We start from the raw sequence: 17435 nt of genomic DNA, 5'->3' as shown, positions 1-17435 counted from the left end.
TTACTGCTTATGAACCCCACCTGCAAATTCAGTTTAGCGCTGATTGCAACTCTGCTATTCCAGTACTCAGCCTTTCTGGGCAGGGCTACTTTGGGTTTGGGCTTTGTGACAAGGACAAATGCGTACAAGGGTTTAGCAAGGTACTACTGTATTTATTTTTCATTCATGACCACATAAGCATTAGAAGCTAGGTACACAGAAGCCAAAAAACACTAACGCCATGTACTGCCTGCAGAGATGATATCATCTGTAGATTTAATAATTCATATAAAACATGTTTCAAGAAAAAGCAAACTATAAGAATTAAACAGAAGGTGGGCAAAGGTGATGACAATTTAATTCCAATTTGGATCTGGAGTAAATTTGGGATTAGGGATATCTTGGCTCTGGAATTCAAGTCAGGAGTTGGATTTCAAGGCACTAACATCTCATGAGCTGTCTGAAAAGATTTCTAGCCTCATGGAATCACCAAATGGCTGCATAAATGGTAGAACTAGAGAATAGGCATCATCTAGTTTGGGATATGATGTGGGACCAAAACTGTGTAAAGAAAGGAATATTTAGACTCCCCTGAAATTCAAAGTTCAAATTTGGGTTTGGCCCATCTCTGTTTAAAATGTAACACCATAAATAACATGTTTCTCTGCTAGGAAAAAATGTAAATACTTTTAAATTGTGACTGTTAATCAACCAGACTTCCTGTTGTATACAGAGTAAGGGAAATAATGCAGGTAGAGTGGATTTGTCAAGTGACTGGAGTTTTCTTTCATCTGTTCTAGTTGCAGTAGATGGTTACTGGAGTTGCTGGTCTGCATGGAGCTCCTGCGATGCTGCTTTCAAGAGAAAAAGAACCCGTGAGTGTAATAACCCCACTCCGCTGAATGGAGGGAAGCCATGCCAGGGTGAACGTGAGCAGGAGGAGGACTGTTACATCTCAATGTTTGTGGACAAGTAAGAAGATGGTAGACTGGAATTTCCACTTCCTGATGGGTTGGGTTTGAAGATGCCTGTTTGGTGACTAATAAGCATAGGGAATAGTCGAGAGGAATCTCCTGCCTGCGTTTCTGTGGATGGGTCCGTTAGAGGAAAGTGTTTGAAAATTTATATGAATTTGGTTTGGTTTTCTTGTTTCCGCCCAGAGAATTCCAGTAGCATTACCAATATAATGTTGTTATGAAATGTTTTGTATGACTCTGTCTGAAGTCATACAGAACTCAGCAGTTTCTTTTCATGGGTCTTTATGCAAACACTTTCCTGTCTTCTGAGCTACATGAATTTGGATGTTGCCACCTCCTCCTCTTCCCACAAGCTTCTTTTTGTTCGTTTGTTTGTTAGTTTTTAGGTTTGAATGCAAACTCTCAAAGAGAAATTTGAGCAAAACTACTGAGGTCCACCTGGTTCTGCTTTGAAACTGCAAAACATGAATTATGCAAGGTTTCAATGTAAAATCATAAATTCAACCCCAGCCTGGGTTTAGTTTCTCATTCAAAGTCTAAGTCTTGAAGAGCAAACTTCATAACCATAGTTCACCACTGGTGCATCTCCTCTGGTGGTCACAACATTGGTAGCAATCAGTGGAAGCTGCAGAGGTGGGGCTGGGAGTTGTACTGTCTCTGTTGTAATGACTATATAGGAGATTCTTTACTGAGGCTGTTGGACACATACAGACCCTTTAGTTCTCCTTGGCTACCTAGCTCCATGACTAAGTAAGGTAACATAGCATGTGCTTCCTCATAGCTAAGTTTGGAAGGATTAGATTTGTATTGGTAAATGTCAGTAAAGGTCCATTTCACCGTATACACCCAAACCGACATAAAAATTCCCATCAGTGAAAACCAAAATTTACACTTAGGCAAAGTAAAGTTCTATGTGAGAACCTATGAGAGTTTGATTTAAAGATATTTACTTTGAAATGTGATGTTGACAGTTTGTGTTTTAACAGTTATAAAACTTTAAATTTTAAATCTCAAGGACTGCCATTAAATAGTTGTCAGACACCCCCCGCTAGTTTTCCACAACTATGAAAATTTAGTCCATATAAATGAAAACGTGCTTAAAATAAACATTGATATTATTCACCCTAATTATAAAAATAAATTAAAATCTAGTTCTGCCAAGCCTACTCATATCCACGCACTGGGGGCTGCCTCAGGACTTGCCTGAACTGGGTAGTCAGGGACTTTTGACTGCCTTCCATATGACCCAACCAATCCATGATGAACCCTAATAGTGACCAAACCACTTGAGCTCATAGTCACATCTTAGAGGTTCAGCACTGTCCTCCTTGCCCTGTTTCTCCTAATTCAAGAAAATTAAGTGGGTAAAATTCTCTGCTAGTCCAGGGAAGTTATAATGTCAGCAGAGAATTTGGCCCAGTATCTGCTACTCTATTACCTGGGCTGCTTTCTGCCAATCTGGCCCTAGTCAGCACATGGTACTCTTTCCCTTAGTTTCAATGGATTATAGTAAGGGAGTGAAGGAGGAAAGAAAGCCCAGCTCCCTCTTGCCTTTCCTGGTTTCAGGGGGCAGTAGTCCCTGCCAGCTTCTCTTCCCCCTTGGCTTATGTTATGAGAACTCTCCCTACTGTTTCAATCTACTTTAACCCCTCCTTAATTTTCATCCTTAACTACAAACTCTTATTTTTTCAGAGGGGCTCCATGTATAAATGACAATGAAGCAAGAAAGGAAGTTGACGTTTTCATTGGTGAACCAGAGACTGGATGTCTTAAGCCATCCCCACCAAAAAATGGATTTCTCAGGGTGAGAGGGTTGTAATGCCCGGGATAAGGGGTGATGTACAAGGATGGAGAGCTTCAAGAAGTTCCAGATTTGACAAGCCTCACAAACGCCTTGTTGGGTTCACGAAACTAGTTCACATTCTACAAAACTTTATTTCCTCTAATTGTATCCAAATATTAGTACATGACACCAGCTTGAACAACATGATTCCACTTTATTTAATAAATACATTTTTCTAACTGATTAGAAGCTGATACTATGTACAGTGTTTGGGATATAAAACATCACAAAAGCTAGGCTGGCATTAGTGGGTGCACTTTCAAATAGTTTTTTAATTTAAATTTTCTTTCTTACCAACTTTACTCCTTTTTTTCCCAAAAATCTTCTTTATTTGGGGGCTTTTTCCTACTGGTTTTCTTTTCCATGTTTTTTTCATTGACTGTTTTCTTGCTGCCCCTAAAAATCCCTTCTCCGTCTCTCAGTCACTAAATTCATATTTCATCTTCGCTTTGGACTTTTGGGGTTTTGGCTACGTGGATGCGATAGGACAAGGAGCAGCATACAATCAGGTAGGTGTTGGAATGATTGATGAGAACTTACTGCTTCCTCCAGTAAGAGCTTAACAGATGAGATTGAATATACAAATCTACTGCAAAGAGAAAAACTGCGAGAGATTTAAAAGGCAAAGGAAGCCCTATTGCTGAGATACTGATGCTTGTCCATGTATGCGCCACAAATGGGTAGTAGAAAATCATGCATATGCAGCACTAAACAATTTTTTTACATTTCTGGGATCAATATTTTTATGTTGACTGACAGTTTCTTTAGTAGACCTTTTACCAGCACATGAATATAGAGATAGATCTTGCATACCCGATGTGTTAACAATCATACTGCTGAATAGAGGGCAAGCTACAAGACTCCCCTTTCTGTGGGGGCTTTCTCCCAATCACAGATTTGTGAAAGATATCAGCAACAACTGAAGCAAGGATGGGTGAAGGATATAGGACCCAATTCACACAGCATTCTTTGTGAACCCTAGTTTTGTAACCAGTGTGTTGATACTAATGGGGTGAATGCAGCCTGGATGGACAGATAAATGGGATGCATGGCTTTTGCATCAGAGAAAGAAAAGAAAATTATGACAATTGCAGTACTATGGTCCTGAGAACCTGTTTCTTATGTCAGTGAGTATTCCACTTACCAATTGTTTGATTTAATTGTAGAATGAAAAGAATCATTATGTATTTGGGGAAGAAGCTGAAATCGCCTGCATGACTGGATATGATCTCATTGGCTATCAGTTCCTCAGGTGTCTACCAGATCATACCTGGGCACAGCAGCCTGTTGAGTGCCAATGTAAGAAAGAGGAGAACAGTTAGGTTCAACAACAATACTCAAGAGGAGAATATATATATAATATATATATATAAAATTAGCAATAGAATAGTTCCATTTTTAATAAAATAATCTGTAATAGTGTCTTAAGAAGAAATTAATGATTGATAGAAGTTAGAGATGACAAAGACCTACTGGGTCACCATATTTGTTCCCTTTCCAATGCAGGATTGTTCCTATAGCATATTCTATACACAATAAGATACTATTCTGCTGGGTACTATAGAAAACCTGAAGACAGATACTTTCCAGTTCCTTTCTAGTCTGATTTTAAATGTCTTCAGCAACAGTACTTGCATTTCACTTCCAGACCTATCCAAGTGAGCTGTAAATTTATGACAATCAGATTGAACAAACTAACATTCTCAGCATTGGACAAACACACAAGTTACATAGGATGAGATTTCCAAAGCAGTCTCTAGGGAACTTACACATAGCTTTTCCATTAATTTCTATGGAAGATGTGTGTCTAAACCCCCTCGACTGTTTTGGAAATCTTAGCTGTAAAGTCCATATCCTGATGTGCTCACAGTCTAATCAACAAGTAAAGCTAAAAGTTATTCTGAATCTATCAATGAGAGAGATTCAAATAGCAAGAACCCAATGCATTTACATTGATTTGAAGCTTCAGGTTGTACATTTCAACATGAATTTCTTATTGAATATATTTACAACCTTTCTACCACCATTCACTTTATTAAAAATTACATATTGTAAATAGTTTGATAAGATTCTCTAATTGCCTGTTTTTAATATTTGTAACATGCTGTACCAGCTTTCTACAAGTCTTATTAAACCATTAGGCATACTTTATAAACACTTTTATTATTCCTTTTTAGTAACTGATAGATAAATGTAATATATGGAATGTTACCATGAGAAGAGGTCAAAATTTTTCAAAACTCAGAATTGTGGTTTTTTTTTTAAAAAAAAAAAAAAGCCAAATTTTAGAATCTCAAATGAAAGAGGTCAGCATTATTCTGAAAATGATCACAACATTTTTTTAAATGGATTCATTTTACCCACTTTAATTACCATGTTTATTACCACAAAATGATATACTTATTTGAATTGTCTCTTTACCATAGCATCAATGTGCCCTAAACCATCAGTATCTGAGGGCGTCACAATCTCCCCATTTAAAAACGAATACAAGGTCGGGGAAACCATCCAGCTACACTGCCCAGCTGGCTACATTGTCACTGGTGGAAAGCAGTATACTTGTAGGAAAGAGGTATCGTGGACACCTCCTATATTGAGATCACTTACCTGTGAAAAAGGTTAGTACCCCTGTTCTGCCTGTGACTAGGATATTTTCATTTCAGATAACAGGGTGGGATCAATCACTTTTATTAACAGTAAAAAGAAAAGGAGTACTTGTGGCATCTTAGAGACTAACCAATTTATTTGAGCATAAGCTTTCGTGAGCTACAGCTCACTTGATCGGATGCATACTGTGGAAAATACAGAAGATTTTTTATACACACAGGCCATGAAAAAATGGGTGTTTATCACTACAAAAGGTTTTCTCTCCCCCTACCCTACTCTCCTGCTGATAATAGCTTATCTAAAGTGATCACTCTCCTTACAATGTGTATGATAATCAAGGTGGGCCATTTCAGCACAAATCCAGGTTTTCTCCCCATCAGATTTATCTAACTGTGGAGCGTTTTATGATGTGTGGCAAATTTTAAAGCCAGAAAGGATCGTTATAATCATCTGGTCTGGCATCCTGTGTAACACAGGCCATAGAATTTCATACAGTTATTCCTACATAGAGTTCATACTTATGATTGAGTTATAACCTATCACTTGTTAGCAGTGAAGTTGTTAGGCTGCAGATGGCCTTTTTTCTTCAACAGTACCTCCTAGGCATTGTGAAAGCTAGGAGATGGTGGTATTTATGTTTGACACAAAGGAAATGTAGAACAGGATGTCACCTGCATAGTGCTGAAACCTCAGCTTGTGTCATCTTACCAGCTTTCCCCGTAGCTTCATATAGATCGATTCACCCTTGTGAGACTGTGCACATGCGGGCTTTGGAGGTAAAGGAACAGTCATCCATAATGGCCCTCTGCTTTTGATGAGAGGAAGCACCTGAGCCATTTTTGGCAGCTTTTTGGAGGCAGTTCAGGCATATGTGGCGATCGCCAGTATCAAATGCCACAAAGGTGTGCTCCCACGGCTTCTGGGGACAAGAGGAGACCATCCACCACAGCAATTCATTCTCTAAATACCATGCCTTGTCCTGAAGCCTGACTGAGAGGAGTACAGGTTACTGGCAGCTGTTTTAGCTTCCTTTTCCATTAGCTTGCTCACAAAGGGAGATTAGAGAGTGGGCTGTAGCTTACAAGGTCTCCAGCACCATGCAATAGTTTCATTAGTATTGTCTGACCTGTTTCATATATTAGGGTACTCCTCTAATCCCAACTGTCCCTAGAAGTGTTCTTGTGGAGCTTGCCTAGTCTGGAAAGTAAATGTGCTATGAAGCTGATTGCTTACTGTCTGGTTCACCGTTCTTCTCTGCAGCACTTTGTGTTTTGTCTCTCTGGCTACACCAGACTGCTCATCATTTTCTTTACATACTCAGCAACTTTTCTTCTCAGCCAGGCAAATTCCTTTGCCAGGTGTTTAGCACTCTCCTCCCATCTCTTCAAGGGCACTTGTCTATTTTCTTAAACAGGGAATGTCATCACCACTGACCCTGTTATAAAGATATGTTCTTTTACATCCAACCCAGATCACTGCAGGCTGAGAAGCCTTGAGCTTCTTAATATTTAATGTGGGTGGTATTTCATGTGACATCTAATATTTAGAAGTGCATTTTAAAGGATTAAAAATAAGGCCTGTAATTATAGACACATAGAAATGTAGGGCTGGAAGAAGTCATCAAATCCACCCCTTGCTCTGAGGTAGGATCAAGTAAACCTAGACCATTCCTGACAGATGTTTGTCTAACCTGTTCTGAAAAACGTCCAGTGATGGCAATTCCACAGTCTCCCTTGGAAGCCAATTCCAGAATTTAACTACCCATATAGTTAGAAAGTTTTTCTTAATATCTAATCTAAATCTCCCTTGCCGCAGATTAAGCCCATTACTACTTGTCCTACCTCAAGAGGAAACGGAGAGCAACTGATCACAGTCCTCTTTATAATAGTCATCAACATATTTGATAACTGTTATGTCCCCCCGAGTCGTCTTTTCTCAAGACTAAACATGCCCAATTCTTTAACCTTTCTTCACAGATCAGGTTTTCTAAACATTTTATCATTTCTGTTGTACCCCTATGGACTCTCTCCAGTTTGTTCACATTTTTCCTGAAGCATGGCACCCAAAATTGGACACACAACTCCAGCTAAAGTCTCCAAGCATTGGAGTAGAGCGGGACCACCAAGTAGAGCAGGACAATTACCTCCTGTATCTTACATATGACATTCCTGTTAATACACCCCAGAATGATATTAACCTTTTTAACACCTGAATTTCCTTGTTGGCTCATATTCACTGTGTGATCCACTATAACTCCAATATCCTTTTTCACTAGTATTACACCTAGCTATTTATTCTACATGTAGTAGTTGTGCATTTGTTTTTTCCAAACATGATTCCAATCAAATTAAAGCCCTGAAAGTTAAGCCGAACCCTGGCCCACATCCTGTTCTTGCAGAATGGTCTAAGAGTGAGCCACTCCAAATGGTAATTATGGAAGATGTCAAATGGCAAGTTATATATATAACTGGAAGCCCATCACGAATAATGGTTTCTTTCCATTCCAAAGGAACATCAGCACTTACTGGTGCTGTTGCCTGTGGCTTCAAAGAAGCTGTAGCAAAGGTCTGAACGTAAGTGGTTAAATGAACTGGATCTTTTCCTTTACTTCTCAGTTCATGCTTCCTTCTTGCATTTCTTGCTCTACAGTGTTTAGAAAAACAGGAGAGGACTATTGCACGTACCTAGTTGTGGTTCTCAGACAGCAGAGCTGGGCCAAAAATTTCAAACTTTCCTGTCTGTGAGCTTCACCAAAGTTAATTATCCCTTTGTCAAGACATGGCCTGAACATTTTGAGAAAAGCCCTTGAAACAAGCTTTCAAAACCTTCCCCAAGGTTAACCAACTTCCATCCATGGAGCTCACAGCACCACCAAGCCACACCATTATAATGTGCTCTTTACTTGGGATCTACTTAAGAACCCACTTGGAAGCAGCTTGAACTAGGCAGAAATCTCCTGCCTCCATCTTCGGAAGTGCAGACTAGTGTAGATGCATGACACCTGCATACTCTGAATTGAAATTGTTCCCAGAAAACTTCTAGGTACAACTCAAAGATTTTATCTTCTATAAAGACCTGAAAGCAAGGCCATCTTGGAGACTGCCTATAGCTTTTCATGCCAGCTGGGTTCCACTGGAATGCCCTTTCCTGTGCCTCTCCAGAGGGGAAGTCCAGCATATGGGCAGCAGAGTGTTTTCAGTGGACAGCCTTTCATTTCAGAATTTGCTCTATCCTACAGTCCATCAGAGTCTGAGGATTTTTGTGAGATGCGCTTGTTCACTGCAGCTTTTGTGTTCTTTATCTGTTCAGTGGTGAGAGGGTTGAGGCAGTTTGGTTTGTGCCAGTTGTTGGCAACAGTCATGCATGTTAATTTCTGTAATTCTCCAAAAATACCACAATGATGAGAATAATGTAAATAAATATATTCAGAAATAGCCGTAAGTCTTGTAAAATAAGCCAATAAATAATAACAGCAAGGGAAAATGGCACCATGATTTGGGTAATATTTCAGCTCAGGGGAAGACTCTTTTGGCTGAACTGACTCTGTCCTTTACAGCTAGGTGTGGAAAAGCTCTTTTATGTTTTCTGTGTAGGAGCTGACTGCAGAGGCCTCCCCACCCCACTCCCTTCACCTTGATGTTCTGAGCTTTTTGAAATTCTGTACCTTTGTGTGGCCTGATTTCTACTCATACTTGCAATGTTTTTAAGATGTTGGAATTAGACCTAGGTGTCCCTGCTAACTGAAGAACAATACTCATCACCTCTTGTTATGGAAGGTTCAGCTAAATTAAAAGAAGCCCACTCTAGCTTTGAGGGCAGATTTCTAGTTTCTGTTAATCTTTTTATCAGTTATTTCAGGGAGTAGCTCTGACAATACTCTTCTGTCTTTTTCAGATGAACAAACTAAAGCGAGAGGTAACTGCAGCCCAGGACAAAAACAGGTTGGATCTCAATGTGTTTGCATGTTTCCAGCACAGGATTGTGGGTAAGGTATATACAGAATTTGGATATAAAGCCACAGTCGCTCTATGGTGGAATGATTCATTGTGAACATGAAACAACAGGAAAGTTAAGGATGAGAACAACTGTGGCATTCTTGCAGCCTGTTCCAGACATTAGCAAAACAGCCACAACTCGGTGTCCAAAATACAGTCATTTTTTCACCTATGAAATCCATGAGCTAGCAGCTGTTTCTGCAGATCACCAATGGCATCTGGCGGTCAGCATGCCACAGTGCCATCCCCTGCCATCTAGACCTGCAGGCTTCCATTCTTCCCTCCCCCTCACCTAACTTCTTTCTAGCCACTGACTTCTAAGAGGTCAGCCACCTAGTTTTCCTATCAGCCTGCGTTACCCATGTGGAGTCTCACCAGGTCTGCTTTTGTTAGTTGCCATTGGGTCAGCTCTTGGGTTTTACACCTCTTGTGTTTGGGACTTCCATCAGGTGAGTGTGCGGCAGAATAAACGGAAGGCCTCAGACTCCAGGGAAGTCCTGGATTGTGCCACGTTTGAAATCAGCAGCCAGACTTGCTGAACTCCTGTGAATTTTTGCAGGGATAAGTGAAGGGTCTTCTGGTGATTGATTGTTTTTTTTCCAGACCAGTTTGCCCCATCTTCCTAAGGCCAATTATATGAATACAACACCCGTATTCCTTCTGGATTTCCCCAAACATATTTGGTCAAATCCTCAGTTGGTGTGAATTGACATGGCTCCCCTGAAATCAGGGGAGAGATGCTGATTTTCACCAGCTGAGAAACTGATCCAGTGACAATGGTTCACTTCTGCCAGACTGATTAATTTGAGTGTAACTAATTATCCAGTTTGGCTTATTCTAACTGGCTAAAAAAACCAACAACAACCTCGAACTTTGTTAAACAGATGTGTTCGGTCACAGGAGTTTTTTACTTACTGGCCCTTTTTTAACCTACTCTGATGTCGCATTTGTTTGCATTTGGAGGAAATCACTTGTGCTGCTATCCCAGAAATCAATAACTGTAGGAAGAGAGGACACACAGGAACAGGGAACCTCGACCAGTTCCAAAGAGGAATCACAAATCAGAGAATGATGGTGTGGAGAGCAAGTCACTTTAGAAAAGAAATGGGGGGAAAAATGGATTCTCCTGAACTCTAGACCTAAATTTTAATTTTTGGAACATCACCATACCACAAAAAGCACAGAAGAGCACCAGGCTTAAAGTAAGCCAAGAACACTGCTGATTTAGTTTTAGAAAGAAACACTGTCTGTTTACACAATAGCTGCTCAGGCCCCTGAGGAGCCAAGGGAAAAAATTGTTATCCTGAAGAATTTTTAGCATCTAATTATTTGCAAGATATAATAAGGATGTCAGTGTGGGGACTGGCATGGAGACACTTAGGAGAGGAAGGATTGTGCAGTGTTAGAACATTAGGTAGGGCCATGGGAGACATGGGTTTAATTCCTGCTCTGCCACAGACATCTTGTGTGATCTTGAGCCAAGTCTGTCTGTGCCTCAGTTTCCCATCTGTAAAATGGGGAGACTAGCACTTCCCTACCTCACAGGAGTATTGTGGGAGTAACTACATCAAAGACTATGATGTACTCGGATACCATGGTATAGGGGGCTGTATAAGTACCTAAGATAGACATGCAGCTGTTTGTTATAATGTTGGCCCTGATTTAACTGCACAGGAGCAATGTCAATGCTGCTGGAATGTCTAGGGTTTGACGTGTGCCTCCTTCATTTTCTCCAGTCTCCTGTAACATTTTTGTTTTTGTCTCTTGGCAGCCACTACTCTGAAGATGTCTGTGTACTACATGCCATTTCTGAAAGTCCCTCTACAAAGCCCAGCTGTCAGTATTTAGCTGAAAAATGCCTGAATGAGCAGCCGCTCCATTTCTTGCATTCTGGCCCCTGTCATGGTGACACCAACCTGAACTGGGCCATTGAAAGGGCAAAGCTTTCAACAAGTAGCTCAAAGAAAGAGCTCTGTGGATATGACACATGCTACGACTGGGAAAAGTGTTCAGGTATGACTGTGCTTTATTGAGATCTTAAACTCTGAATCCAAAGTTTGACCTCCACGTCACTGCTCTAGGAGTGAGATTCACAGTCATTCTGGTCCACATTCTAAGGTGTATCTGAGCTACTCCTAGATGAGAAGAGCAGGGAGGCACAGGTAGCTTTCTGTTCCTGGCATGAATTAGCGCAGCTGCAGGTCTGTTCCTCAGCACTTCCCACACTTGAAAGGGGTGTAGAGCTGCCACACCAGCTGTATGCCATTTGGGGACACCTGCCCCCACCCCCCGCACCCCATACAAAGGGACTCCCCAGCTGAGTCAGGTTTCTATCCCCTTTGTGCTGCCACAACAAAGGAGACAGATGAGGAACAGGATCTGCTCCTGTGTAATTAAAGACTACAAGTCTCTGAATATTGCAGATGGGTCAAATGATTTAGAAACTGTAAGTATTTATTGTTTACACAGCACCTTGTATCCAAACATCACGAAGGACCAATGAGGTAAGTCCCTTAACACCAACAGGAGATGTAGCTGCTTACTCCAAAGCTAAATTTGGCCACGTTTATTTTCCTGGATCCCTAAACTAGGTATGAGTCCGGGTCTCCAGCAATAGAAGGTTAGCAAATTAACTCCTTTCCAGTGGTGGTCAGGTACGCAATGAAGGGTGCCATATAACCTAGACATTTAGGGCTTAATTCTCTGTTCACTGCAACTTGTGTGGTCATTTAAGCCAGTGCAAAGTGGGAGTAAAACATTACCCTTCTGATTATTTTACACTCATTCTGCATAGTTGTGAATGGCTACACAAGTTGCAGGGCAAAGGGAATCCAGCCCCTGGTTCTTATCAATGAAAACTTTTGTAACTACTGTGTGTTTGCATTTAAAAACAGCGATACTTCAGTACATCATAAACACAGTGAGCCCCGTTCTGTCGGCCCAGTGTAATTCAGAGTAACTGTCTTGGCTTTGCTTGCCTTATTCCATACTTTTGAGGTTTGGTAATCAGTAGAGTTACTCTGGATTTACTTATGTGGAACTAAGATCAGAATCTGGCTCAGTGTAATTTATGTTGATTGGGGGGGGCGGTGTGTGCACCTTAAACTGAGATCACCAAATTCCTTTCCCATTGGTCACTAAACAGGGGTACAAGATGACCTACAGGAACTTGACCTTTTAAGGCACTTCATACCTGTAGCTTTAATAATGGAAATTAAGCCACCGATATGATCCTCTGTTCTTATGACAGCATAACCTCTAGTGTTGTGTTTCATGCCGTATAAGCCATATTATATAATCTTTCAGAATAGCTACATTAAATCACTGTACTACTGAGTAGCATAGGGTTAGGCAGCAATGTATCTCTTAGTCATGACTGTATTGTTGTTTTACATAATGGTTTCTTAATGGTATAATTTAAAAATAATGTACGAGAAATCCACATTTATTAAGAGCTTTAACGAACAGAGACACAGTTTGTTGTGAAATCCCTTTGAGGATTAGTGTACAAACATTATTGTGCAACTCTGCTATTTACTGAGTAACAGGGCGAGAGCAGTAGTGATTTTCCAGTAAATTTGTGAAATGTTTGTTGGCTGACACAGCACACAGAGAAGCCTTGCCAGGAAAGGGATGGGCGACAGCCACATTCATTCCTCCACTCACTTTCAGAAACCGGGTGCTCCGGCCCCTTTATGCAGGGTCAAAGAGCCGGAGTGGCATAAAAGAGACTCCAAAGTCCCATATCTGGCTACGGGAGGGGAAGGATAGCTGGGAAGCTGCCTCCTGCAGACCCTCTTGCAACCCCCTGCCGAGGGGACATTCTAGAGGCCATGCTGTGTGTGTCAGCAGTGAGGCTGTAGCATGCAGCTCTGCAGGGGTTCTAGGCATCCCTGCAGCTCAGAGGGCAGCCCCAGGGAGGCTTCTATAATTTAGTCAGGCCCCCATGACTGTATAAGTTCCTAAAGGCCCCTCTCCACTCCTCAGAGTAGCCCAAGAACAGAAGGACACAAAGGTGTCTTAAAGTGCCCACAGTACCCCTTACCCCCTGACCTATAAACTGTGGGCTGCACCGCTTAGAGGCCCAGCCCAGAATGAGAGAGTGAAGAAGTGGGGAGAAGGTTGGAAGAGAAACAAATTTAATCAAAAAGTGTTTGTTTCCACTGTAAGGCTCAATAAATCCAAGGCAATGCTTAATTGGGCTTTACTCGCTGCTACTAAAGTTCCAGATTTTCAAAATTAAAAATCACATACATTTGTATGTCTTCTCTGGAGAGTCACGTGTCTCCGGACGAAGGAATGCAACTGTTCAGAAATCAGCTGGGAACTCTTCTTCCCACATGGCAGATTTGAGGCTGCCCTTTCCAATCTGAACACAAAATGGCAGCGTGTCAGTGAGAGTTTGGGGTTGGGTGAGGGAACAGAAGTATCAGGGGGAATGAAAATTGTTGAGCCAAAATCTGGTCTCAGTCCCACTGATGTAAATGAAGAGTAATTTCATTATTTGTGATGTAGTTACTTTGGATTTACAGTCTTGTAAAAGAAATTGGAGTCTGGTCCATAGACTCCAACTCTGAGGGTGCTCGGGGGCTGGAACACCCACTGGGAAAAAAATAGTGGGTGCTCAGCACCCACTGGCAGCCCTGTGGATCAGCTCCTCCCCCGTCTCCCCCCAGACCTCCTGCCCACTGGCAAGCGCCACTGATCAGCCCCTCTCTCTCCCTCCCAGCACCTCCTGCCCGCTGCTGAACAGCTGATAGCAGCAGGCAGGAGGTGCTGGGGGGGATGGAGGAGGAGCAGGGGTAGGAGGAGGTGGAGCGAGGGCTGAGCAGGGGCGGGAAGAAGCAGGGTGGGGGCTTGGGGGAAGGGGTGGAGTGTGGGCAGGGCCTGAGGTGGAGCGGGGGTCGAGCACCTCCTAGGAATTGGCGAAGTTGGTGCCTCTGGACTGGTCCATTGTATCTTAGGGTATATCTGCTTTGTAGTCGGAGGTGTGAGTCCAGCTCGAGTAGCATACTTTAATCTAGCTAGTGTCTCTAAAAATAGTTGTGAGGACAGAGCACCATGGGTTGTACAAGCCTGCCCAGAACCCTGTTCCCACTACGTGCATTCCTAGCCCACACCACACTCTGCCACCACATCTTCCCTGCTGCTTCTAGCCACACTAGCTAGATCGACGCTTGGGTATGCCTACACAAGCTGCAATCACACCTCCAGTTGCAGTGTAGATGCACCCATAGAGAAGCTGAACCTTAGAAATTCAGGGCCAGCCGAGAAGTGATGTGTATATAGTGAGGAAGATCGCCAAGCAAGGTTGAGGGTACTGAGAGATGAGGGAAGGGGAAGAGATCTGGGTGGGGGCAGAGAGAAGGAAGAAATATGAAGAAGATGGAGTAAAGAGGAAAACCTCACATTCTGGATAGCATAAAGGGCAGAGAGGGCAGCTTGTTTGTAAAAGAATAACATTCAGTAAGATCACAGAAGCAAACTATGGAGAAGTCCAATGAGAACATGACAGCCCATCATTTCCTCACTATAAATTCATACAGAATAGGTTTGGCTGAACATCTCAAACTGATTTGGGGTAATAGGTTGGTTGTGGATAGGCACAAAAACCCTCTCGCTTTCCAGAGATAGGTAGATACTCTAATATTCAAACCTTTTGTACCTAAACATTTCCAAACCAGTTTGGCTTGTCTATGCAGTAGAGACATTAAAACAGATTATTTTGGTTAAAATCCTTAAGAATGTATTATGCCTTCATGATAGTGCAGCTCTCTCATTCCACTAGTTTTTGAATAGTAGCTGTAACTTAACCTTCATGATGGTTACCCACACATGTTCCAATGAGCATAAAATAGACATAGGATGGAGGCCAGCTTTGGTATTCTTGAGGGTGAGCGTTGGGAATCACTGCGGAGACAGAAGATATGTGAATAATATATGGAAACAAATAAAATGGGAATAAATAAAATTTTACATTTTTAAGTGAGGAAAGGGAGAACTATTTTCTTAGATGGAAAATTTCTGGGATAAAATGTCAGAAATTAGAAGACGTTCCTGTTAAAAATGAGTAATGAAATCACAGTCACCCACATGCTAGTAGCGGAGAGCCTAGGATACACAGAAGGAGGTTTAATGAAATATGAGCAGACACAACAGAAGTTTTAAGCATCCATTTCACAGCATTGCTGCATTTGAAAGTAATTGGAAGTATACAGTCACCATAATGTCTTTGTTCAAAACATCCATGGGCAGATAGAAACTGGCCTGACAAACAAATGGATCAGCTAGGTTAACATTTTACTTGCTCTTGAATGGATCAATGTTGTTAAAATACATGCTTAAAACTTCTGTTGTGTCTATTCTCACTACACTAATATCCAAGGCTGTCTGGAATTGTCATACTGCCAACCTGCAATTTCCTTATCTCTTTCTAGTTCTTTTAAATGTTGCCAGACTTTAAAATACATGCACGCACGTACACACCTGCTGGTATTTGCAACTAAAACTGAAACCTGTCTGTTCACAGAGTCACAGTCACAGTGCTTCTGCCTGATACCCTACCAATGTCCAAAGGTTGAGAGCCAGCTTTATTGCATCCAAATGGAATCTACAAGCAGAAAAAGGACAGTCAGTCTCTGTGCACTGGGAGCAATTAAATGTGCCGGCATGAAAATAGAAGTACTGCATCAGGGGAACTGTTTGAATTAATGTGTTCGGGCCTTATGCAGCCAAAAATATACTTGGCCTTATGCTTCAGGCCATGAAACATAGGACAGCCTCTCCTGAGGAAAGATTGGCTGACTACCCAAATAAATCAAAACAGCAAAAAGCCCCAGAGCTCTGTGGCTGGGATTTACAGACTTGCTCATAGGTTAGTAAGGATCTCATGTAAATGAGCCCTCTACCTCCTACACCCTACTACGCCTGATTTTACCTTTGTCTCTCTCTCCACCTTGCATGTGAGCACCCCTGTTGGGCTGCAAGAATTACTCCCATTGGCTGCAGCAACATCCTTGTGTTGCTCCTGGAGGGAGGGATGGCAATTGGCATATTATCTGTTCAAAATTACCTTGTGCTTTGGGACTGAGGGTCTTTCCTACTATCAACAGCTTTAGATTAGTGGTGGGGAGGGGGATTCTGCCCCTTAACCCCTATGATGTTTGGGTCCTCTGCCCTAGTTTTTGGGACTCTGCCCTCCCCAATCCTGATTTGTTGATGGTAGAGGGCTGTCTCCTCTGTCCCTGTCTTCTCACTGGCTGAGCTCCGTTCTGGAGTTCTCAGACATGAAGGGGACTCTGGGTGGCCCAGCACCTTTACATTTTCTTTAATGATGGTCCGTCAAACAGAGAGACACTACCCCCAGTACTGAAGACCTTAAACAATGCAATGAGCAGTATACAGCACTGCCAGGTGCAGTCATTCCAAAATCATGAATCAGGCCTCCCCAAAATCATGAGATTGACTGAACAGTCAGGTACTTTTTTAAATAAATGTGGGGTTCTCTTTATTTGTCTTCTGGGGTTTTTGCAGTTTTTTAGCCTCTAAGATTCACAGCCTCAAGCTTTCCTTTCCACCCAGGAGAGCTAGAAACTTGCTTTCAAAACAGAAAGAGCTGAGTGTCTAACGTAATCACTTGATTCCGTGAGCTGAAGCTTTGAGAAAACCAACTAACATCATGAGACTTGCCAGTTCTCACCATTTTATTGCAACTCTGATGCATCATGCAGTATTGCTCCTATATCTGGCCATTCGGCTGGGCCAAGGTCCAGACTTCATCCAGGAACAGAGGCATGTTTTGGTGGCCACTAAGACTAAACATGGCATGGCAGTTTTGCACCCAAGGAGGTACTAGCTCCTAAGAGCAGGGGAGCTGTGGAACCTCAACAACCACTAAGCCAGTAGTGGCTACGTAGAACCCTAGGGGAAAGAAGTGAGGAATCCTATGCCAAAATAAACCAAAATATTTTGTTGTGGTGTTAAAAATTTATAATAAAATAAATACTATAAAAAATAAATACTAACATATCTTGA

The 17435-nt window shown here is 41.9% G+C and overlaps 1 protein-coding gene across 2 annotated transcripts in view; it reads left to right on the top strand.

Annotated features, from left to right (window-relative positions):
* The window catches only part of C6 (complement C6), a 37105-nt gene extending 19670 nt beyond the window's left edge, over positions 1-17435 (top strand). For both annotated transcript variants that reach the window (XM_084628586.1, XM_084628587.1), the window contains 7 exons: positions 780-951; positions 2649-2760; positions 3966-4098; positions 5226-5417; positions 9301-9391; positions 11173-11414; positions 15931-17435. In XM_084628586.1, the coding sequence (XP_084484712.1) occupies positions 780-951; positions 2649-2760; positions 3966-4098; positions 5226-5417; positions 9301-9391; positions 11173-11414; positions 15931-16112 (1124 nt within the window). In that variant the 3' untranslated portion in view covers positions 16113-17435. The remainder of the gene's footprint in view (positions 1-779; positions 952-2648; positions 2761-3965; positions 4099-5225; positions 5418-9300; positions 9392-11172; positions 11415-15930) is intronic.

The sequence above is a fragment of the Lepidochelys olivacea genome (genome assembly GCF_965140295.1).
Source record: "Lepidochelys olivacea isolate rLepOli2 genome assembly, chromosome: 5".
Lineage (NCBI taxonomy): Eukaryota > Metazoa > Chordata > Testudines > Cheloniidae > Lepidochelys > Lepidochelys olivacea.
The sequence above is the reverse complement of the archived record's forward strand: the minus strand, read 5'-3'. Positions and strand labels throughout refer to the sequence as shown.